The sequence below is a fragment of the Spermophilus citellus genome (genome assembly GCF_964194105.1).
Source record: "Spermophilus citellus genome assembly, chromosome: 2".
Classification (NCBI taxonomy): Eukaryota; Metazoa; Chordata; class Mammalia; order Rodentia; family Sciuridae; genus Spermophilus; species Spermophilus citellus.
In genome coordinates this window covers 250,663,831-250,687,103 of record NC_138183.1, presented here as the reverse complement: position 1 = coordinate 250,687,103, position 23,273 = coordinate 250,663,831, and the positions used below count along the sequence as shown (strand labels likewise).

General features: G+C 55.8%; 1 protein-coding gene across 6 annotated transcripts; it reads right to left on the bottom strand.

The window, feature by feature from the left end:
• Positions 1 to 161: 161 nt before the first annotated feature.
• Positions 162 to 22,565, bottom strand: PCNX3 (pecanex 3). 6 transcript variants are annotated; one of them, XM_081281811.1, is made up of 35 exons: positions 21,468 to 22,565; positions 20,959 to 21,146; positions 20,689 to 20,788; positions 20,543 to 20,582; positions 20,343 to 20,438; positions 18,985 to 20,112; positions 18,389 to 18,560; positions 18,130 to 18,305; positions 17,592 to 17,682; positions 17,005 to 17,140; positions 15,457 to 15,617; positions 13,621 to 13,774; positions 13,365 to 13,397; positions 12,962 to 13,133; positions 12,760 to 12,870; positions 12,345 to 12,436; positions 12,078 to 12,187; positions 11,792 to 11,897; positions 11,593 to 11,685; positions 11,315 to 11,465; positions 10,227 to 10,371; positions 9,749 to 9,926; positions 8,703 to 8,811; positions 8,453 to 8,582; positions 7,963 to 8,021; positions 7,647 to 7,862; positions 6,687 to 6,940; positions 3,223 to 3,453; positions 2,930 to 3,033; positions 2,475 to 2,622; positions 2,145 to 2,375; positions 1,790 to 2,064; positions 1,281 to 1,414; positions 904 to 1,199; positions 162 to 827 (listed from the first exon to the last, which is right to left on the bottom strand). In XM_081281811.1, exons 1-35 carry the CDS (start codon positions 21,618 to 21,620, stop codon positions 633 to 635), a joined length of 6,168 nt encoding a protein of 2,055 aa, XP_081137937.1. In that variant the 5' UTR covers positions 21,621 to 22,565; the 3' UTR covers positions 162 to 632. The 6 variants fall into 6 exon arrangements, with proteins under 6 accessions (XP_081137937.1, XP_081137940.1, XP_081137938.1 ...); XM_081281814.1 differs by having other exon boundaries at positions 163 to 827; positions 18,389 to 18,512; XM_081281812.1 differs by having other exon boundaries at positions 164 to 827; positions 15,457 to 15,578; positions 18,130 to 18,308.
• Positions 22,566 to 23,273: the final 708 nt, after the last annotated feature.

Below are 23,273 nucleotides of genomic sequence, written 5' to 3'. Positions count from 1 at the left end.
AAGGGAACAGAATTGTGGGGAAAAGGACCCATCTTACCTGGTCCCCACCTTGGTCTGACCCCTATCCCCTTCATCCCTCAGCCCCCTTCCATGCACATCCACCCATACTCAGCCCCCATCACTACCCTATACCCATTTTCAGAGAGAAGAAACTGCCAATCAAAATCAAAAATAGTGTTATTAATTCTGGTGTCTCTGAAGCACAAAAAAAAAAAAAAAAAAAAGACCAAAAAAAAAAAAAAAAAAGAAGAAACAACCCTTGCCACATTTCAAGCCCCAGGTCCAGGACAAGGGGACCACCCTTGCAGGCAGTGCAGGCCCAGGGACCAAGTCAGTCCTGGCCATGGGCTCAAAGAGGGACCAGCCCATGGGTTTGGCTTTTAGGGCCTGGCTGGGAAGCTGACTGCCTCAGTTTGGGGTACCCAGGCCGTAAATTAGGAATGAGATCAGGGGTCAAGGTCAGAGGTCCAGGCCATTCAGTTCTGGTACTTTGGCTGAGGCAGCCAGAGGTCAGGGTTCAGATGTGGGAGCCAAAGCCACTCAGTTCTGTGGTCCAATAGAGAGGGCCAGAGGCAGCAGAGGAAGTCCAAGTTACTGAGTCCTATGATGGGATCCAGTGGACGCCAGGCTGCTCAGTATTGGTGTTCCAGCAATGGCTGGGCAGCCGGACTTTCGCGTTCCTCAGCAGGGACAGGCCAGTCAGCTGGGGCCTCAGTGGGTGTACCACTCTCCGGAGCACTGCTGTCCAAGCAAGAAATATCCTGTGCTGCTCTGGGGGGTGAGGCCTCAGAGCTGCCATCCGGGCTGAGGCTGAGGTCTAGAGGCACCTGGGGGAGAAGAGACAGGTTGGCAGGAGAGCAGGATTGAGCCTTCTGCAACCCAACCCCCCAACAGGCCCTTTACCTGAGATTTGGGGGTGCCTCCTTTGGGGCTCCCTGAGGCTGGTTCTCCATCAGATCCTCCTAGACCCTTCCGACCCCCTAGGCTCCACTTTCCACTGGGCCCCTCAGAACCGAGACCAGGACCAGGGGGCCGCGAGGACCGGGGACCCTCAGTGGAAACAGGTGAGGCAGGGGGTGGACCAGGGAGCCGAGGGGGAGGCCACTGCAATAGAGCAGGGGGGCGTCCATCACCAGAGCTGCTCAGGGAAGGCCGCGGCCCCCAGCCAGGGCCTGGTGGGAGGGGTTGGTCGCCACTGCCTGTAAGACACAGATAAGGGAGCAGACTTCAGCTTGGCTGCCATCCTCACCCACCAAGTCAGCCCAGCCTTGCCTGCTCACCTGCTGTATTCTCAGGCGTTGGGTGTGCCAAGGGGGGATTAGCACTGAGGGAAGTCAGGCCGCTGCCTCCACCACAGTCCGAGTCATCCACATTCCCACCGCTATTACAGCCAGCACCACAGCCCTTATGAAGCCTGGAGGTGGGGAGATGAAAGGGTCAGGAAGGACAAGGCTGTGGCCACAGGCCTCATGAGCATAAGTCCCCACCCCCAGAACAAGTCATCCAATGTCTGGGAGCCCCAGGTCCTCACCTCTAAGGACCTTTTGACAGAGTTTTCAATTATGCTTAAAGATGAAAGGCCACTGTCAGCTCTAGGGAAAAGGGGACACCTCTGGGGATGACAGCTCACATCAGTTCTGGGAGGGGCCATTTTTGGGGGTTCAAGCCCTAGCTCCAGCACTTCCTCACTTGAAGACCTGGGCAGGAACTGCACCTACGCTCCCTCTGAAGCTCAGCACCTCAGCCCTTTATGAGGCCTTATGGACTAGGGGTGGCGGCGAGGGCTCACCTCTCCCAGCTGCGTAGGAGCCAGCGGGTGATGGCGCCCAGGCTGATGGGGCCGCCCCACAGCGCTCGCAGCTGGGGGTGGCTGCCAGCCAGTGAGGTGGTGAGGGGTGACACATAGATGGGGTAGCCCAGTGGCTGGTCACAGGAGGAATTGATCATGTTGCGGAGTGCCTGCTTGGCGTTCTGGATGCTGCCACGCTCAGGGTTGCGGTTACGCAGGAACACCAACTCCTGCTGCTGCCCAGCCCACAGGCCACGCACGCACTCGCGATTCACCTGTGGGCAGCCACAATGAGGGTCAGGGATCTAGCTCCAGGGACAGGGACCTAGCTCCAGGGCAGGTAGGCCATCCCCACCTTGATGACCCGGAAGCTGAGGTGGCGGCGGTTTAGCATGATGATCTTGTACTCATCAGACGCATCATCCATGACGTGGCGCAGTGCCAGCAGGGAGGGTGTGTTGCTGAGGATGGCACTACGCCAGGCTGGGTCACCTTCATGTGAAATGACCAGCCGCTCCTCGTTGGCTGCAATGGCATCATACAAGGCTGCAGGTTCCTCATATTCATCTGGGGATGTGAAGTGGTCCTGGCAGCGGGGATGGGAGGGCAGGAGTCAGGGGCCCCTGCACTGGGTGAGCCTTCAGCCCCCACCTGCCCAAGCAGCCTGGGCACACCACTCTCCCACCTGGTGAAGCTTGAGGGCCATGCGAACCCCAGGTGCCACTACACGGTGAAGCAGGTCCATGTCGGCAAAGACCCACTCATCACGTGGGGAGGTGATGCGAAAGTCCCCCTTGAACAGAGCGTGTAGGCCATAGAGGAAGGGCTCCAGGCTGGTCAGGGAGGAGGAACAGGGAGGTGAACAAGGGGTGGGAAGTAGCCAGGAATCTCAGGTTTCTGAATCATGTGAGCTGAGACCTTTCCTCACACTGAACCTCAGTTTTCACATCTCTCCAGGGAAGCCAGTCTCTGCCCATGTCCCTCAGAATGCTGAGGGACAGGCAAAGTGATGACTGAGAAGCGCCTGGCCCATATGAAACAAGCTACACCAACAGGAAAGACCAACTCGGTTTCCAGAGCCACTGAGCTCTGCCAGCATGAGTGAGGGGATAGTAGGACCAGCGGGACACATGCACTCACCTGGCAGACATGCTGTGAGAGGCTGTCCCCAGGGCCCGGCGGCCCAGTACACACAGGCCAAAACACAGCGTGACCAGCGGCGAGTTCCAGTCCTGGTCCACGGGCTGTGGCACAAGGAGCCCCATCCCCAGAGCCCCATTCAGACCTGGGACTGGAAACTTGAGGTAGGGGCCAGGGCCCAGGCCAAGGGAGTCTCAGGGTGAGAAGAACCCAAATGGGAAGGGGAGAAGTGGAAGAGGGTTCAGGTCCCCAGAGGCCTGGTGGGGGCAGCCCCAGGGTAGTGGTGGCCCAACCTGGCCACGCCGGGAGGCGCAGTACTGGATCCACTCGAGGTGCACAGCACAGAAGGAAGGCAGCGAGAGGCCGGAAAGGCGAAGGTCATAGTCCTCATCCACACTCAGCGAAAAGGTGGGATCTGAGTCGGCATAGCCGGGGGCTCTAACGGGCCGCAAAGCAGCTGCGATGCCCTCATGGCTCAGCCAGGCCTCCAGCTTTGGGGAGCGGCTCACATAGTAGATGATGCTCTGGGAGAGGAGGAGCAGGTGTTGGACATGGGTGGAGGGCAGCCCACCACTGCCCCAACACTGGGGGGAAACATGAAAAACTTCTGCCCCAGCCTAGTTAAAGTATTTCCTAGGATATCCATCTTCTGCAGTTCAGCTCAGCTCCCCAAGGCCACAAGGGCAAGTGAGCTCCACCCCAACCCAGGGCCATGGAGGGTGGGAGGCCAGTAGGAAGTGCCCCCACTTACAAAGCGGACTTGGAGGGTCCCACACTGCAGCAGATGCTTGTACACAATACCTGCTCACCTTGTGCTGCAGGCCCTAGCACCTAACCCATTTGTAAAGAGGCACTGACAAATGACAGTCTTGCCCCATGTCAACACAGCAGGGCAGGCTGAGCTGGATTTTGAAGATGCTGTGGGATCCAGATCTCAGGGCCTAGAAAGTCAGTTGAGCACCCTAGGTCTCAGGTCACTTTAGGCAGCCGAGGCATGACAGTCACAGGGCCTCTCCTCAGAAAAAAGGCAGAGGCACAGAACCTTGTGCCTGAAGTTGGGGGCTCCTGGACCTCTTATTTAGAAGCGCTGCTGATGTCTAAATAGGAGTTGGGCAAAGGGAGAGGCGTTTTAGGAAGGCAGGTAGCTGGCACCACTGGGATGGAGAGGCAGCGTGAGGCTGGCAGCTGCAGCCATTGAGGTTACGGGGATTCCATGTGCCACCCTGAGACAAAGCCAATGGGGTCAGCGCTTTGTGTGGCTTAAGAGGTGGGGAAGTCTGGGTTGGAGAGGGTTATGCAGCTGGTAGCTGGCCAAAAATAGAAGGTATCCTGCGGGGCTGGGGATGTGGCTCAAGCAGTAACACTCTCTCCTGGCATGCGCGGGGCGCTGGGTTCGATCCTCAGCACCACATAAACATAAAATAAAGATGTTGTGTCCACTGAAAACTGAAAAATAAATATTAAAAAATTCTCTCTAAAAAAGAAAGTATTCTGGGCAGCAGAATGTCCAGCAAGGTGGCTATAGTGGGGCAGGGAGAAGTCAAGAACCTGAGTAAAATGACCAGGGTACAAGATGGAAACAGCCAAGGTCTCCAACAATTCCCTGGCAGGGGAGGACACCTGAAGTTAATGGCTGTGTTGGGATGGAGGTTCTGGCATGGCTTTAGCACAGGCAGATGAGTGACAGTCTAGGGAGGGCTAGGCCGTTGCTTTACCAAGAAGGGATCAGAAAAGTAATGGCATGAGGGAGCAGAATGGCTATGGGGCAGCTTTAGGCTCCAGACTGGCCTTCCTGACCACCTAGAATGTCTCCACTCTCTGGGAACCATCACAGCCCCCAGAAAACAGTGCTGCAGGGGCAGGGGGAGGAGCTGCCAGGCACACATTAGTGCTTGGCTAATTTGCCAGTGTCATTCGTCCCGTGAAAGCCTCAGAGTGATTCTCAGGGAGAAAATGAAGACCTGGGCCCGTAAGCAGCAAGAGCTCCCACCTGAGAGCAGTGCCTAAGAGTCATTAGGTCCAGGTATCGTCTGGGTGTACTTCACCGCTGCACAGGCCTTGCAGCTGTGGGCCTTCTTGCTCTCACACCACTGTCCTCAGGACCAGTCTGAGGCCATCACTTCAGCTGTAATGAGGACAATCACCCTGGCTCCTCCTCTCCCAAGGGTGGCTAAAGAATGTGGCAGGGTCTCGAACCACCTGGCTTAGAAGGGCTAACCCTTCTAAGGGTTAGTACAAGGTATGGCCGCAGGCAGCCGTGGGGGCTCATGGCTCTGGCTAAGGGCTGCACATCTGCCACCCACTGTACTCAGTAACACCCACAGGAAGGGCAAGATGCGGAGGAGGCACCAAGGGGTGGCCAAAGCTGTACGGAAAGGGCTGGGCCTGCCTGGCCCATCTCAAGGGCTGAACAGGACATGTCCCCAGCACTGCCTCCTATACTGGGCCCCCCATGTGCCCCGCATGGCTGCCTCCCCTGCACCTCTAGCCTTCCAGACTTCACCCCATGCTCCACACATCTTTAGCAGAGCCATCCCTGTGTCCTCTGGCTCCTCTGCCCAACCTGAAGCAGCTTCCCATGGGACAATGAGCCAGGCAGGGCTCATCTCAACCCATCAGCTCAGGCCCGAGATCAGAGGGCTGCTCGTGGCTTTGAGTGGGGTCTCTGTGAGGCAGCAGGGTGACTGGGCACAGCTCTCAAGATGGGACAGGAAGATGGATAGGACCTTGACCTTTGGGTGACCTGGGACTGAGACTGTCCCATTCTGGACCATGTCTTTCTTAGAAAAAGTAGGGGGAGGGACTGGGGTTGTGGCTCAGCGGTAGAGCGCTTGCCTCACGTGCATGAGACCCTGGGTTTGATCCTCAGCACCACATAAAAATAAATACATAAAGGTGAAGATATATATATATATATACATACATACATATATATATATATATATATATATATATATATAAAAACCTCTTAAAAAAAAAAAAAGTAGGGGGAGCCTCAAACTGTTCTCCAAGAGTTCAGAGGACAAAGAGACCAACGGAAATTACAGCTGCTGTAACATGTGACATGAGTAGGTTGTCTATGGGGTGCAAAAAGGACAGCTGGGAGCTACTTGTGCTTACCCAAGGGGTTGTGCTTACCCAAGGGGGAACCCGGGGAGGACAGGCTCCCCTGGCCCCCAGCAGGAAACATGCCAAGCCCCATGCGAAGCTCCAAGGCAAATCCTAGGAGCACATGGAGGCCTGTGTGATCACCACCCACCTCACCCCTGCAGTACCCTGTTCTGATCACCATAAAGCCTCATCATGTCTGTCATCTCAGACCACAACACCACACTTCTCAAGGGGTGTACTGAGCCATGACAAGGGAGGTAACTTTCCAGGTGCACAGAACCCTGAGAAGGAGCCCTATATCATTCAACACCCACAGGCCCCACCAATCCCCACCGTGCCAAACAGATCTCAAGATCCTCTGGCCTAGCTTGGAGCTCCAGGTGGAGGCACAGAGCCTACTGGCTAACCCTAGGCCTGGGTTCAATGCCCAGCTCTGTCCTTTTTTCCTAATTCTGGAGTCTCAAATTGATCACTTCACCTCTGCTATCTGGTGGTGGCACTGTGGAGCATGATTAAATTGAGGCCTCTGCTTCCCTTGGATCAAACAGGCTTCCAACATTCTAGAAAACAGAACTTGGGATGCTCCTGGTCAGAGAGCATCCACCAGCAGAGACGCTGCTGCCTACCAAGCGCCTGCCGGCCGTACCTTGACATAGTAGGTGATGAGAATCTTGCGGAGGTCAAAGACCTGCAGCATGGAGGCGGCGTTGTTGTCGCTAATGCTGTAGCCCTCCAGCACGTACTTACTGGCCGTCACCTCCCAGGCCAGCCAGCGCTGCCCAAAGGCGGCATTGAAGGACAGGACCCGTGGCAAATGGCCAGGCTCACAGCAGCAGCAGCCCTCGTCCTCCTCTACACCTTCGGTGATGGCCTCCACCTCACGCTGCTGGCAGTACGTGCCTGTGGGGGAGGAGTGCCCAGTCAGGGACACTAGGACAATCCTTGCCTGCCTCCCCCAGCAAGAGGCCAATGTAGCACTCAAGGGCTGCTGCCACTCACCCTCCACCAGGCATAGTGTGTGGAAAGGTTACTGAGTGAATGGCAAGTGAGCCCCTTCTTTCTCTTAATTCCCAGCAGCCATGGTAAGGGAGAGTGGAAGAGGCAGGGGTCTGCTCCCTCATTTATAGAGGTAAAGACGGAACCTCAAAGAGGAGAAGGGACTTGCTCAAGGTCATAGTGCTCATGAGCTATACACTCTTGGAGCTTCCTGTGAAGCTGCATCCTATATGTCTTCCTGCAAGCTAGAGGCGGAAGACACTAGCCCTGTTCTCTAGGGGCTGTGCGTGGTGCCTGAATGAGGCCTAGCCTGAGACCACAGAGCAGGCCAGGTAAAGTTAGCACAAGAACCCAGAACTCTGGCCCCCAACTTTGATTGTAGCCATCTCTGGCGTCAGTACAGACCCAAAGTCAAGGCACACAGAGGGCTTGGCTGGAAAACCTGTCACCTCACAGCTTAGACTGGGAAACCTTGACCCAGGGAGCAAGAGCTCCTTGCCTGAGGTCACCCAAGCCAAACTGGACATGAATGCAGTCCCTACACACAGTACACTGCTCAGGACCCAAGCATGCCTGCACCCCCATTCCCAGGCTCAGCCCTGAGGCTCACCCCGGAACTCAAGGCCACGCAGCTGGAAGGTGACAAGGCCATTGCCAACCTCGATGAGGTGCACTAGTGCATTGAGGTAGTCGGAAGCCAGGACGAAGCAGTCACCAGGGCCATAGTTGCCCCAGCGGCCCAGCACCAGGTCCCCACACAGCGTGTGCTGCAGTGAGCGTGTCAAGTGCTCATAGAAGATGGAGTTGAGGTTGTTGTCATCAGCGCCTGGGACCAGGGCAGATAGACAAATGACCACAGCGACACGTGAGAATGGCTCCCTTTAGGGGAAGCCCTGCCCGGAGCCTCTGGACAGCTGGATACACACCAGGGTTCCGGTCCAGCTGCGTCACCAGGCGGGTGTTGGAATGATCCACACGCTTAGTGCTGTTCAGAGAGAGCGAAGGAATCAGAAAAGGCGTAGCCACCGACAATGGTGACGATTTCCACCTGTCGAGACCTCCTACCCAGGCTCCACCCAAGTCCTCTCCAAGTCCACACCCCTGTGCTATGAACAGAAACTACCTATGATAGCACTAGTAACACTGTCACAGATAAGGAGGACAGGCTCAGGGACATGAAGGGACTCAACCAGACCACACAGCCAGGACTTGGGGAAACTGGCATCTCATCCAGGCCCACCTATCTCCCTGAGGCTTTGTCTAGGTGCAGGGTTTGCTCTCATGGGATCTGCTTCCACAAGTGTCCCCTCTATGCCCAAGCATTCACACACTTGCTGCTGGGCACTGTCCAGTCTGGGCTTCAAACCCCCTCCCCCTCCCTGGCCAGGCACTTGCTCCTTTTCCCATAATACTCACTTGTAGTCACGCTCCCAAAACTTGAGAGGCCTTGCATAAGACATGATAAACACTGCACTGCCCAGCAGAGGATTGAGGGGTGTGGAGAAGAGCCCTGAGAGCAGGGCCTGGACAAACAGCATGGCCGAGTCTGGGCGTAAGTCAAGGAGACAGCAGACACACAGGATCTCCCAGACTCCCTCCCCATTCCCTGCAGCCCCAGGCCACTGCCCTCCCTGCCCACCCCACCCAGAGAGCAGGCAGCAGATACGTGGCACAGCAAAGGGCTGGGCAAAGGCATGGAAGGCCGAGCCCCAGGTGATTTGCCAGGGAGCAATGTAGGTCAGCACAAAACGCAGCTTGTACAGCAGGTCCCAGAGCTGTAGGGTGGGCAAGAGACACAAAAGACGTGTAGTATCACTCATGAAGGTGGGGTCTGCCAAGCCCCCAGACACAAGGCCTCATTCAGAACCCTGGGGTCCCACTGGGTGCCTATGTGGGGTCCACCTCAGCATCACTCCCAGCACCTTCTCTATGGTTCTGGCTTGAGGCACTTGATATCATGACCAACTCCTGACTGTGCTCTAAGGGCACATTAACCATTTAATTCACATGATGACCCTGGAAGCTGTTTCCATTTTATAGATGGCTTAAGGTGAGGTTCAGAGAAGGAAGAGAAAATAAATGACTTGCTCAGGCCATGCAATTTGGTCAGTGGTAATGCTGTGGACAGTGGGACTGAATATTAATAGTCCCAGGTCATGGCCTCAGAGGAGTCAAGTTGGGAGGCCCACCACCCTGGGCCTGGCCAGAAAACAAAAAGTGAGCACCCCTGTGAGTGAGAAAGGCTCAGGCCTGTAGGAATCCCAGCCACCATAACGGGCATCATGCACACAGTAGGAAATGGTCCTTTGTTCAAAGTGACCCGTCTCAAACCCTGAGTGCAAATCCAATGGTCTAGCAAAATATCTACATGCACAGGCCCCAGGCTGGCAGAGGAAGAGCTCAGAGTCTGGCTCTTGTCCAAAGGTCAAGGTCGGGTCCTAACTAAGCTGTTTCTGAGAAAGGTGGTTATAGGGCTGGACAGACATGGGGTCAAATCCTGGTTGACTGTCAATTCCCTGGAGGGCCTAAGGCAAGTCATTCCACCTCTTTAAGCCTCAGCTTCCTCTCTGCAAGGAGAGACAGAGATAACCTCTTCCCTGAACAGCCAACAGCAGGATTGTCTGAGAGGCAGGTAACAGGCCCCAGGGACATTCTTCCCTCTTACCCCCCAGGCTGAAGAATTCTAAGTCACAGCCCCCACTCCCCGCTCACTTTGCTGCAGAGCAGGGACATGAGGAAGTAGTCCAGCAGAAAGCCCTGGGAGAGGCGTGGGTAGTCAAAGTGGAAGAGCAGGACTGTGAAGGCCAAGGTCAGGTACTGCTGGGGTGGGCAGCAAAAGGCCGAGCGCAACAACTTCAGACCAGCCACAGTCATCAGCAGTGCCCGGCAGCTGTGGGTGAGTTCAGCAAGGCTTAGGAGGAAGTGGATGCACATGCCCCATCTCTCACCTACCCTGGCCCAAGTGCAACCTTATTCCTCAGCTCTCTCTATTCAGGTAGCCTCTGTTCTCTTAAACCAGTGACTCTCAGGCTCATCCCTCCAGTGCAGGTAAAGTTCATCAGGAATTGGGGCCCCACTTTGGCTTTCTGGGCAATGTTGGTCACCACCCATTACCCATTCCCTCTCTGGGCCTTAGTTTCCCCAATGGGAATCAAATGGGAAGATAGGTAGTAGGCACGGTAGTCCTCACTAGAGGCAGAATTTGTCCGGGTGGCTGACAACAGTGTGGGCATCCACTGTGAGAGCATTGAGCACCACGGCAGGGTAGATGAGGTACTTCTCGACACACTGCAGTCCAGCATACAGTTTCTCAAACCACATCACTTGGGCAGCGCCTGCAACATGGAGATAGAACTTTTGCCCAGCACCTGGTCCCCCACATATGTCCCTCTTCCCTGGGATCCAGAAGACTAACCACAGCAGGACTAGAGAAAACCAAGGAGGGTGGACAAACCAGGAGCTGTGTGTCCTGGGTCCCCAGAAATTTCAGCAGGGTGAGGAGGACCTGATCTTTGGCAGTTGAAATAAAGTACCGGGCCCCAGCAGAGCCAGAGCTCTGCATACCACTGGGATCACCACAGGCTTAGAGCTGGTGATTTGACCTGTTTACTATCTATGGAAACAAGGCTGATGAAGGCTACTCACTGGGGATGGCAAAGGTGAGGTACAGCAGGCTGGGAGGACAAGCACATGGTGACCCCAAGCCACAGACCCTTCTGAGGGGCAAGGCTCCCTGACTCAAGCTGGTTAAAAACTACAGAGGGATACTAGCTCAGTGGCCCAAAACCTCCCATTGTTTAGAAAAACGAGAAATGTGACCTTCCTTATCACAATTCAAGATGATTAAACACAGGTTGGAGAATATTTTAAGTTGTTGCACAGCCCAGCAACAATGCACACCGGATGGCTCTAGTCCAGCAGAGACCAGTTTGCAATTCTGGACAAGAGATCCCTTCAGGGCCCTGGAATTCTACTTTTTCCATCTCCTCAGAGACAAGGAAGGCAGAAAAGGGGAGGCACACGTGGGCTGAGAGCATAACAGGGCCATGCCAGGTCATGGTGAGAAGAGTGGGCACAAGAGAGCAGGGATGGGTGGCAGGGTCAGGGTGGAGAGGGCAGTGTAGGCAAAGACTGCCCCCTACTGTCACCCTGAGCCAAGAAGACCAAGACTCCCACCAGGCCACTCAGTGCTTGGGCCTGAAGGGAGGTGCACCAGGCATCGGAGGTACGGAGGGGAGGTACGTACGGAAGGGAGGTACAGTAGGAGGGTGCACTCACCGCGCACTTCGTACTGGCTGTACTCCAGTGGCTTCAGCACGGGCTGTGAGAGGCAGAACCAGGGCAGCTGCTTGCGCAGCTGTGGCAGCAGGTAGTGTGTGAAGAAGCCCACTGCCCCGGCCAGCGCGTACAATACGAAACCCAGCACCGACTGCAGAGAGAGAGACCAGATGCTTACTCAGGGGCTCAGCCCACCAGACCAGGCAGGGGCCTCTCAGGGCCTCAGGTCCAACACTCTCCTGCCAAGACCCAAGAAGGGCTAACTGCACCACACGAACCTTTAGGGCAATGAAGACGGTGCTGGCGCTGATGGCGAAGGTGAGCACAGCAATCACCACACACATCACCAGGTCGGAGTGCAGGACCTCACGCTGAGAGGTGGAAAACACAACTCACTGCCCAATGCCAGGGCCTGCACACCCAGCCCTGGCCCTGCCACCATCTCCCTACCAGAGACCCACACTCCCGCCCCCTCACCACGGACTGGCGCATTTTTTCTGGTAGCGGGTCTGGGGGCTCAGCTCGGGCCGTCTCCAGGCTCCGCTCCTCTAGCTCAGGGAAGAGCTTGCTCCGTACCAGGGACCTGGGGAGAAAAACAGGGGGTGGGGGCTGCTACTCTTCCTAGCACAGGCCTCCAGGGCCACAGGAGACCAGGATCCGTGTGGGTCACAGGCACATGCACGATGCCCAGGCCCACAGACACAAACGCACACCCACGGAGCACGCACACATGTGTGTATGGACAGGCACATGCAGCACCCACCAGAGCACAGTGGGGTCGCTGCTCTGCCGGCTCAGATGGTAGGACAGCGCCACCAGGAGGCCACAGAAGACTGAGAAGAGGACAGGGACGTGCTGCTCTGGCCAAGGAGTCTGGGGAGAGAAGCATGCTGGTCAGGAGAGGTGAGGGAGGGTAAGCATGGGGGCGGGGGTATCCCCACATGAGAAGCCGCTGCTGAACCCAATTCATGGCCCTGTCCCAACAATCCCACAGAGTTCAGCATGCCCCCCATCCTGCAGGCCACCTTACCTTGATGGCCCCGAGGCAGAAGCCGTAGAGAAGGGCAGCAGCCAGAAGGCTGCGAGCAAGACTGAAGACTGCAGTGAGCGGGCTGGTGGCAGCTGCATGGCACGGGGGGTAGGCAAGACCCAGCTCTTACATGTGGGCATGCCCACCTTACCCCTGCCCACCATCCAACTCCCAGAAGCCCAACTCCCAGGACATCACCCCTAGCCAACTGCTCTCTGCTTGCCCAGCCCTGGGGGGCTTCGGAACTTTTAGCACTCTCAGGTTGATATCATGTGCTAGAGGAAGGCAGGGGCCTGTATCTTGTCGGGGGACTAGATGAAGAAGGTGGATCAGCAAGGGCTGGAGCCACAGACCCAATTCATAGGTCCTCTAGGGCCCGATACTACCCCACCCCCAAGCCACCTGTGGATCATACCTGTGCCCCCAAAGCCATGCATATCTATCTGCTCCAGCAGGTACATGAGGCAGGTGTTGACCTGGGGCAGGAGGCCCAGGAGGAAGACGAAAGGGAAGCATAAGGTGAACACTGGCAGGGAGAGAAAATGAGGGCTGGTCAGTCTGTTGCCCGCCCTCCTGGGCTTACTCTCCCAGACCACCTCTACCCTGCCAGGCCTCACCAGTGGCCACATCTCGGGCACAGAAGAAGAAAGAGGCAGAGAAGAGGGTGAGGCCGTAGAGGGAGACGGGCGGGAAGGGCTGTGCTGAGCCCAGGGCATCCAGCAGCCAGATGAGCAGGCAGCAGATGCAGAAGTAGACGGGGCGGCTGTATGCGATCACCCAATTGTGGCCCTGAGGAGTCAGCCTATGAGGAGCTGGCCTTCCTTGCTGACAACCCCAGAGGCATGTGAACATGCCCACATGCTCCTGGGCTGGCCCTGGGTCCAAGCTAGAGAGCCAGGCAGGGTGGAGGCAATGGGGCTGGTGAGGGAGCCCTGCCTCTTTCCTGCTGTGACCTCCTCCCACCTGGCTTCAGCCCCTCCCAGGGCCTCCTGGTGAGAGGTGCTGCTCAAGGGTACTCACGTGCATGGGAGATGCCGCATCAGGCTGCACACTCTGAAAGAGATAGGGCTATGTTGACAACAAGAGCCAGTGCCCACAGGAGCATGAGACACTGGAAGCTTGAGCTTAGTGTTCTCAACTATCAGACGGGTGGCTGCCTACAAAGGACCTTAAGCATCTTGTCTGCTTCCTAACTCAGAGCCCTCAGACCTAGAGTAGGGGGAAGGGGAAGGTCTGAGGAAAATTGGGGTAAGAGACACATGAAGCCAGGCCTGACCTTGAGCAAGGAGTACTGACAGGAGGCGATGACCAGGCAGAACTGGAAGACCCAGATGTCAGTGAAGAAGCCCTTGAGCAGCAACAGGTAGCCCAGGAAAGCAACCAGGCTGCTCAGCCCAACGCCGAAGATGTTCTCGACCACCCCCCGCGTCCTGCAGAAACAGGTGAGTCAAGGCATAGCCCTTCTGCCTCAGCACAGGGGTTCAGTCCTAAAGGACCATCTCCAGGTCTCTGGCTGTGCCAGCTTCTTTTTTTTTTTTTTTTTTTTTTTTTTTTTTTTTTTTTTAAATATTTATTTATTTTTTCTTAGTTCTCGGCGGACACAACATCTTTGTTTTTGTATGTGGTGCTGAGGATCGAACCCGGGCCGCACGCATGCCAGGCGAGCGCGCTACCGCTTGAGCCACATCCCCAGCCCCTGTGCCAGCTTCTTGACCTCTGAAGATTCAAACCTACTATCTCACAGGGGGAGCCCAGGATGCATCTACTCTAGGAAGCCATCCTGTTGCTGCCCTCCATCCCAGTCTTTGACCTTCTAGATGCTAAAGGCTTGAGGTGCCGACACTCTTAAGACTTCCCTATATGTAGCTCATGGTAGGCTAAGCGAGGCACACCACGTCAGGCACCCCATTATAAACACAAGCAGTACCCCACAAGCACTCAGTCATGGTGCCAGGTCAAAGCCCAACGGACAGGAAACCAGGAAGTGGGTTCCAGGCCCAAGTCCTCTATAGCAGGCAATAAAGATCACCTGACTGCTCTATCTGATTTTCTGGGCCTGTTTCCCCTCTGAAAATTGGGAAAGGTGAGACAAATGATTGTGAACTTTTTAGTTACAGCATTCCATTTTTATAACAAATCAAAAACAGAGGCAAAAGAAAACAACAGACTTCCAGGCATGGTGGCACATGCCTGTAATCACAGGTACTCAGGAGGCTAAAGCAGGAGGACCACAAGTTCAAGGCTAGCCTCAGAAACTTGGCAAGACCATGTCTCAAAATGAAAAATAAAAAGGGATGTAGTTCAGTGGTAGAGTGCCCTGGTACTGTAAAAACAACAGAATCAGACCAGTCAGATATGGTGGCATGTACCTATAATCCCAGTGACTTGGGAGGCTGAGGCAGGAGGATAGCAAGTTCAAGGGTGGCCTCAGCAATTTAGCAAGGCCCTAAGCAACTTAGGGAGACCCTATCTCAAAATAAAAAATAAAAACAGCTAGGGATGTGGTTCAATGGTAGAGTCCCTAAACAAGCCAAAAAATAAAATAAGGGCTGGGGATGTGGCTCAAGCGGTAGCGCGCTCGCCTGGCATGCTTGCAGCCCGGGTTCGATCCTCAGCACCACATAGAAACAAAGATGTTGTGTCCGCCAAAAACTAAAAAATAAATATTAAAACTCTCTCTCTCTCTCTTAAAAAAAATTTAAAATAAAATAAATCAGACTGAATTGTTTGTCTTAAGCAGGGCTTTAAGAAAGATGGGTTGGGCTAGGGTTGTGGCTCAGTGGTACAGTGCTTGCCTAGCACACGTGAAACACTGGGTTCGATCCTCAGCACCACATAAAATAAATAAGTAAATAAAGGTAGATATCATCTACAACCAAAAAAAATTTAAAAAAAAAAGATGGGATTACTACAGTGGCTGCTTCACCCCGACTCCCTACCACTTGACCACCCCTCTGTACCCAAGGACCCTAAAGAAATGCCACTGCCATCAAAGGCACATTATGTTCTCTGAAGCCATGACTGTCCCCACTGGTTCACAGTCTCAAAGTCCAGGGTCCTGGGACCACTAGGACTTTCTGGGGACTACGGGCCAAAGCAGATAGGCACTCACCGGTCCAGGAGAGCCAGCAGGGCAAGCCGCTCATAGCGCACAGAGGTCCAGCGGCCAGGAAAGAGCCAGTACTTGTAGCTATGCTGGGCACGGGGTGGCGCCTCCTCCATCAGTGTCTGCTCCTGGGATTCGTGCAGGGAGTCCTGGTCCAGCAGGTCAAACTGCAGTCCCCACAGCCGCGGCCATCAGCCCCGCCACCCCTGCCATGGTCTGTAGCACCACTCCCACCCTAGCACACTAGCTTGGTTGACCATTTCCATCAGCACAGTATGACCCCACCATCTAGTGGCCCCATGTTCTGCCTGGATCCTCCATTACAAGGGCCTATTCCTTGCTCCAAGTTCCTAGGACAACGGCTGCTAGGAGCTCAATGGCTACAGGGAGCTACCAGGTACCAGAGTTACAGAATCCCACATCTATCTTCCCCACTCAGGCAGAATCTCCTGTTTCATCCAGTCCCAATGTAATCTGCCTTGTCCTTCAGGACCTCGTACAAATATCATGTCTTCCCAGATGGAGCCATCACTGTCCCTGGGACACCCCACCCACACAAGTACCCAGTCCTGAGGATGGACTGGATGCCATGTAGCTGCTGTGAGGCCCTGGGCGAGTTACTTCACCTCTTTGGGCTTGCTGTGCCCTTCTCTGAAGCACTCAGGGGACACAGCTAAAGGCCTGGCCCTGTGCTGGCCTCTGAGGATACCATGGAGAGAGGCAGAGATATACAACCACTGTGGAGGCGGCCATCAGCTAGACAGCAAGGACACTGCTTCCAATTCTACACAATAGTTAAAAATAATAAATGATTCAGGAAAACAATGCTTGGTGGCTCCTACCACTGCTTGGGATCTACTTGTGGCTCTAGCCATAAAATGTGTACATATGCATTTTTAGGATTATTTTCTCAACTCTGAGGTTGTGCTTTTTTGTTTTTCTCACAGACAGGGTCTCACTACGTTGCCTGGGTTGGCCTCAAACTCCTGGGCTCAAATGATCCTCCTGCCTCAGCCTCCCAAGTAGCTGGGAGTACAGGTGAAAAAATTATGGTTCGCGCATTCTTAATGTTTCTCATATCACTGCACTGACTGCATTAATTATTGTCCAAATTGGAATAGTTTTACAAGTAAAAAAGCATGCTATCGACAAATATACTAAAAAGAGAACCATTAGAAGAGAATATTCCAGACAATCACACAGAGTCAGGCACAAGGAAGAGTATGGTCACTGTTCGGCAAATTTGAGCTGTCACTTTTGCAAGTATTGCTGTGAACACCCATTGTACCTGTTAATCGTGGACCCCTCAGGATTAGGAAGGTACTCCAGACACAGTCACAGAATAAGCAAATGAACACTTCCTGAGCCATTCAGCTTCAGTCCTGTATATCCTCAGCTAACCATCAAAGATCAGGATAGACATAGTGGAGTTTCTGAACTCTTCCTCAGGTAGCCTATCCCTCCTGGCACCTGGGCAAGCTCTCAACTAAGGCCAGCCTCAGTGATCTGCTCACCCCTACAGACTCCTTGCACAGCCCTTCCCTAGATGCTCACCTCCGGGATCTCCAACGGCACCCGGCGCACCTGCATACCCTGAAGAACCACAGGCCTCGGCTGCAGCAGGTTCAAGCCTCCTGTTGCCTCAGGAACATCAGCTGAGTGGAAGCTGGAGGAATGTGAGTGGCGGTCCCTGTGGGTACAGCAGCCATGAGAATCCTAGCCATAAGCAAGACCTAGGGTGGCATGGAATTGAGGCCAAGGCCAGGTAGGTGGGGCTGCCTATTCCATGACTGGAAACCCAAGGGACAGAGGAGTACCAGGCTCAGGATGAGGCAGATGACAGAAGTGCCCCCGTCCTAGAGCCTAGCTAACACACATTGTCACAATTGCACTCTCTTCCCCTCCATCCTGGGCCCTGAGTGTCCTGGAAGCTTCCTGTTTGGAGTGCCCAGGAGCCAAGGCTCCCAGGGATCCCCATAAATCTGTCCTTCACTGTTCCCCATGCTTCTCTCTTCCTAGGGAGCTGCCATGGCTCCTACCCCACCCCTGCAAAGAAAGAAAAAAACTCCAGGTTTAGAGTGCTTCTCTGAAACGTAGTGTACCACATCACTGGCCTTAGGAGGCCCAGCCTGGAGACTCACCATGCTCCATTGGCCGCCTGCTCCCCCTGCTGCCCCACTGGATTCTCATAGCCACCTCCAGCCAGGCCGAAGGTATAGGAACGTCGCACACCTGAGACAGGAGAGCGGGAGATGAGGCAGCAAGGCAGGAACAGGAGTGCCAAGTCCTGACACACAAGGGCACCAAGGCCATCAAATCAGAAAGAACACCGTGACGTGCTCCTTGGCATGGCAGCCCAGTCCCCAGGGACAAAAACCTAAATGAGAAAGGGGCTGCAAGTCAAAAGCCTGGGTCTGTGGTCAGCCCAGCCTGGGTTTGGATCTCTGTTCTACCATTTGCTTAGCTGTAGCCTCTGGTGGGTCTTGGTTTCCCATCAGCAAAGCAAGGAAGACAAGGGCACTCATACCCCAGAGAGGCTGTAAGGATGGTAGAGGGAACACAGGCAAAGCACCTGCCATGGGGCTGAACACAGACTTAAGTGACAGCACTGTTACCAACAGAATGAAGACTGCCCCAGGAGAGCAAAACAGGTGCCGGGCAGGCTAAAGAGGGGCTCACCACTCTCGTCGTAGAAATAGTGCACGGCACCCTCAGAGGTGTCGTCGAAAGTACAGGCCTCGTGCACGTTGGTGCCGGCCCGGGTCAGCAGTAGTGAAGAGGCGAAGTGCAGGGCGGAGGGCAGCGTCAGCGCCCGGGAGTGGGAGGCAGCCCGGCCCCGCTGAGCCTCCTGCAGGCTGCTGTGGAAAGGCAGCCCTGGGTCAGCACCACAGAGCCAGCTGGGCCCCTGTGCCCCGCAGGCCAGGTGGCAGATGCTAACCTGGGTGGCGAGCCCATGACAGAGGCCGGTGGGGTGGGGTTGCTGCCTGCGTTGTGGCGCCTCCGGATTGCTTGGGTCCGCCTCACACTGCTTGAGCGGTCCCGCTTGCCTGTCTCCTCAGTCGCTGTCCAGAGAGAGGCCCCGAGCATAAGTGACAGAGGCTTGAACAGAGCTGGGGGAGTGACGTGGGGGCAGATGCTCTAGTATGGTGCCAAAGATCAGACCTAGTCCAACAACACACTGGCTCTGGAGCCCAGCCAGGTCACCTAGCCATTCATGCCTCGGTTTCCTCATTTAGAAATAAGAACGACACTGATCTGCCCTGCCCCACTGGTGGCCAGGATGATGAGCGTGGATGATGAGTCTCCTCCGGAAGCAGAGGCTCAGGTGCTAACCACAGGACTTGGAGCAGGTGGCTGGACCCTGCTGACCCAAGAGGTTTGGCACATAACATCATTCAATTACTGGTCCACATCCATCTGCTGCCTGAGAGGGAGGCAGAGCTGACGCTGACCAGGTCCACTCCAGCCCGCCCCTTGCCCAAACCAATCCCCCTAGCTCCCCTCCTGCCCCCTGCACCCACAGCCTACACTCACCTCCACCAACAGCACCTTCCTCAGGCAGCTCCCCCCGCCAGCCTGGCTGGTTGGCAGCAGGTCCACTGAGGGCCTCAGCAGGCAGCACAGCAGGATCCCCAGCAGCGAGCTCCACTCCCACCTGGGCCTCCAGCTCAGCCTTGCAGCCAGCCAGGGGAGCCCTTAGGACATCACCCCCTGCCCCATCCATGCTTAGCACACGAGCATGTGTTTTAGCACTGGCTGTACTGGGCGTCCGCTGGGTCCCATAGGGCCTCTTGGGGGGCACAGCAGTCCCCTCCTCAGCTCCATGAGGGGCCCGCCGCTTCCGAGGCCCCCCTGCTGCACCCTGGGAGCTCTCAGGGGAGTAGCAAGAAGTAGATGAGGAGCTATCAGTACTATAGCGCCGCTGTGATCGGAGACTGGAGGCTGGGCTCAGTTCACTGCCCTCACTGGTGTCTTCATCCTCGAAGAAGCCCCCGCCCTCAAGCAGGGACCGTCGAGGAGCACGGCCAGGTGGAGAGTGTCTTCGCATGGGTGGCCGCCGTTTGCTAGGCCGTAGTAGGGCCAAGTCCTTAGGCCGTACAACCAGGAGTGGCTCGACCGGGCCTGGTGGTGTCCCTGCTCCAATGACTGTGTCAAAGGAACGCAGTGTATCATCTGAGGGGACGCCAGCATCAGGTGAGGCAGGCAGCTCAGCCTCAGAGGGAGGATCTGTGTCACTGCCCTCAGGGGCTTGTCCACCAGGGGGGCTGTCCAGGTGCGTTGAGTTGGTCTTCTCGCTCTTGAAGCTGCTCAACGTTTCCCTGTCAGTGCCACTGAAGCAGGAATCTGATGAGCCAGCTTTCTGGGGTGTGGGCTCACCTGAGCCCCGCCGATCCAGGGGCTGGTAGCCGCTGGCTCCTCGGTGTTGTTCCCTTCGACTGCTGGTCCTCACCAGAGCCCGGTCAGGCCGGGTCAGGGTCAGAAAGCTCTTGCTCAGCTCCTGGCTAAGGCTCCCCTTCAGTAAGGGGCTCATGGGAGTGTCAACCATGCTGCTCCCACCCCAAGGAGCTCCATCTCCAGCCAGGGGAGAACGTTCTGAAGAGTCTGTGCTGGGGAGAGAGGGGTCTGGGACAGCTCCTGGGGGTGTCTGGGGAAGGTCTCCAACTGTCAGAAGAAAAAAATTTTTAAAAAAAACAAGAGCAGGATATACTGTACAATAGAAGAATAAAATGATGGCCAAGGGGGCTTAATGAACTCTGCTTTCCCTGAAGGCCAAACTACGAAGGAATGCTGAGGAGGTCCCATCTGAGAGTACAAAGAGAATTCTACATTGGAGCAAAAGTTAGCTAACAACTGTCTTTCCCTGCAAGTAATGCCTCATAGTGCCCACTCACTTAATTTTTCCTGTGAACTGAGCTTCAGCATCTCTCGATCGGCAGAGGTCACTATCACATTGTTGCTGCCCTGCTCCCGCACCAGCTCCTTGATATCTGAAACCAATGGCACCAGAGGTATCAGCAGGATCCTGGAGCAGCCACAGGAGACCGTCCCATTCCATACTACCATGTCCCAACCCTGTGCAATAGTCACTTACCCCTGAGGGGTCCAGAATCCTCCATCCGGGGCAATAATTCCTGAGCAGAGAAAGAGGCACAAAGGAACCAACAACTCAGGACCTGCCCACAACAGGAACTGGCTCCCAAGAGAGAAGTGGAAAAGCCAAAGTCTGGGGCCACTCACCGAGACCTGGTTGAAGCCAAACACGGAATGCTGAGAACTGCAGCGCACTGGGGGTGTGGAACTCACTTTCCGAAACACAGTCATCTCCACGCCAGGGTCCCTGCAGATAGAAAGAGAAACAGACTGGAGCTAAACTCCAGAATGACTTCAGGACAAGTGCTAGGTAGCATTCACTCAGGGAGCCAATGTTCAGCCCCTCCTCCACCCCCAGAGGTTCTGGCCTAGGCAGCAAGAACCCTTAATCCCCATCAGAATCCCTGTCCCACCCACCTGGGCAGACTGCTGTCCCCCTGGGCAGGCTCTTCTTCCTGCTCCCCCATGGTCGAGTTGCGCTTCTCCACAATCTCTCCCTGGTCGAACATGGCATGCAGTCGATAGTTCACAGTCTTGATGGTAGTGAAGATGACAGCAACCACGAGGCAGTACACGCCAGCCACCATCAAGCTGGGGGGCAGGACCTGGAGGTGGCAGCAAGTCAGGTCCCTTCTCACATAGCCCTGCCCCTTTGGGATGTGCCTGCCATCACTACCATGGTTAGGATTCATAAATTCAGGAGAAGCCTCATCACCCCTCCATGCAGGCAGTACTAAAAACTAGAGACCAAATGAGAGGCTCAAGGTCACTGGATCTAGGAAAAGAAGGATTTAGCCTCTCCTCGAAGATACCCAAACTGCAGGGCCCAACATCCTAAGTACGTCCAGAGTCCCTGCCAGGCTGCTTCCATGACATCCTGCCCTCCCTGTCCCGGCATGAGTTAACAGGTGGCAGGAACATCTCACCATGTACAGCAAGAAGGGAAAGGTGAGCAGGAAGATCCAGACATAGAGGTGAAAGCAGTTGGAGAAGGTGCTCTGATGCGGGTCGAAGAACCAACCGCCGGTGAGCGAGGCCCACACCCCCTGGCGCAGGATCTGCAACACCTGAGACCCCATGGCCCTGCCGCTGCTGCGCGCGCCCCCCTGCCGGGACCCTCATGGGGGCGGCCCCCGGTCCATGCCCCGCCTGGCGCCCGAAGGCCCCGGGGCTCGGCCTCGCCCTCACGCCATGGCCTCCCCCAGAGGGGGAGGGGATCGGCGAGGCGAGGGTGCGGGCAGGGGGCGGGGCCGGTCGGAGCAGTCAGCGGTGTGCGGCCCGGGCACGGGGGTGGGGCTGCATCAGGGGCGGGGTCTGGGCCCCCACCCCTGGCCCAGAACTGCTCCGGGGTGCCGAACCAGCAGGCAGGCGCGGGACACAGATCGAGCACCCGTCGGCGGCATCCAGAGGTGGGCGTGGGGTGGGTGCTACCGGAGTGCAGGCGACGACTCCCTTGGCTCCCGACCGGGGAAAGCCCCGGGACCCTGAAGTCCACTTCCGGGGTCGTAGGTCACTCGCTTGGGGACCTGCGTTCGCTCCGCTTCTGCCGGTGCCGGCCCAACGGGAAGGCCGGAAGAAGAAGCCGCGAGCCGCCAGCCTGCAGTGGCGCATGCGCCCGGTAGACCCAGTTAGGACCCGGAAAAGGAAAATCTGGAGGCATGAGAGCGCAAGCGCAGAGAGCTGGTGGAGCTGACAGGACACGGAGGTGCCCTTTGGGCGTGCGCAGAGTCCAGAAGTAAAGAGGTTTTAAAAAAAAAAAAAAGTGGTTGAGCGCATGCGTACGCCCGGACGGGGCCAACCTGGAGGGGACCGCTAGGCGGAATCGAAGGGGTAGTTGAGTAGCCAATAGGTGAAAGTGAAGTAATTGGCGCAAAGCTCTTCCAGTGAATTACAGGAGGCGGGGAAAAGGTGGAGGCGTGGTCTCCTCAGGGCTACTGCCCTGAGTTAGGCGCTACGGGACACGCCCCTCTAGCGCCGGCCTCTTTACTGCAAGACCTTTAACGTCAGGAGCGTCTCTCGCTCTGAGCGGCCTCTACTTCCGGGTCAGAGCTCAGACCTGGTGTGTAGAGAGCCATCCTCCGGAACAGACAGGAGTAGTCGAATAGGATAGCGTCGTCTTTCTTAAAGTGACACTTTTGAAGCAATTGGGGTCAAGACTACCCAGCGGTGGTGAGGGCGACTCAGCTATTCTGGTTCCAGTCAGTCCTAGGCAAATTTATGAACAACAGACTCAGGTTTTCTTCCATTGGGAAAGGGACACGAAGAAGTGGATTGTTTCCTAGGTGAGGGGTAGTATTAGCCTTCTGAAAGAGCTTAAGGTGCTGCCAGTTGAGTCTGTCCTCCAGTCTTCCGCTACCCTCACCCCCCTAGTCCTGCAAAGCAGAGCTTCTTGTTCCTATTTCATATATGAAAAGAATGGAACTCAAAGAGAATGAATCACACCGTCCCGCGAGTTCGTAGCCCTAACCAGACTCGGCTTGCTGCACTGCCAAGCGCGGTTCTATAGCCCATTTTGCTGCTGTGGATTCAGATGCAGAAGGCCGGGCTGGTCCCTTACAAGAGACTATCTTCGGTCGGTCCTGGCCAACGGAACACCCAGTCTGGGACTTTTCTTCCTAGATCACGAAGTCTTCGGTGATGGGGGGGTCTGCAACTACCCTTGCCCTTCTGCGTCTCGGGGCCTGCGTCCCAGGGAACTCCCTAGCCCAGCCACCCGGAGCCTCCGGGAGGGG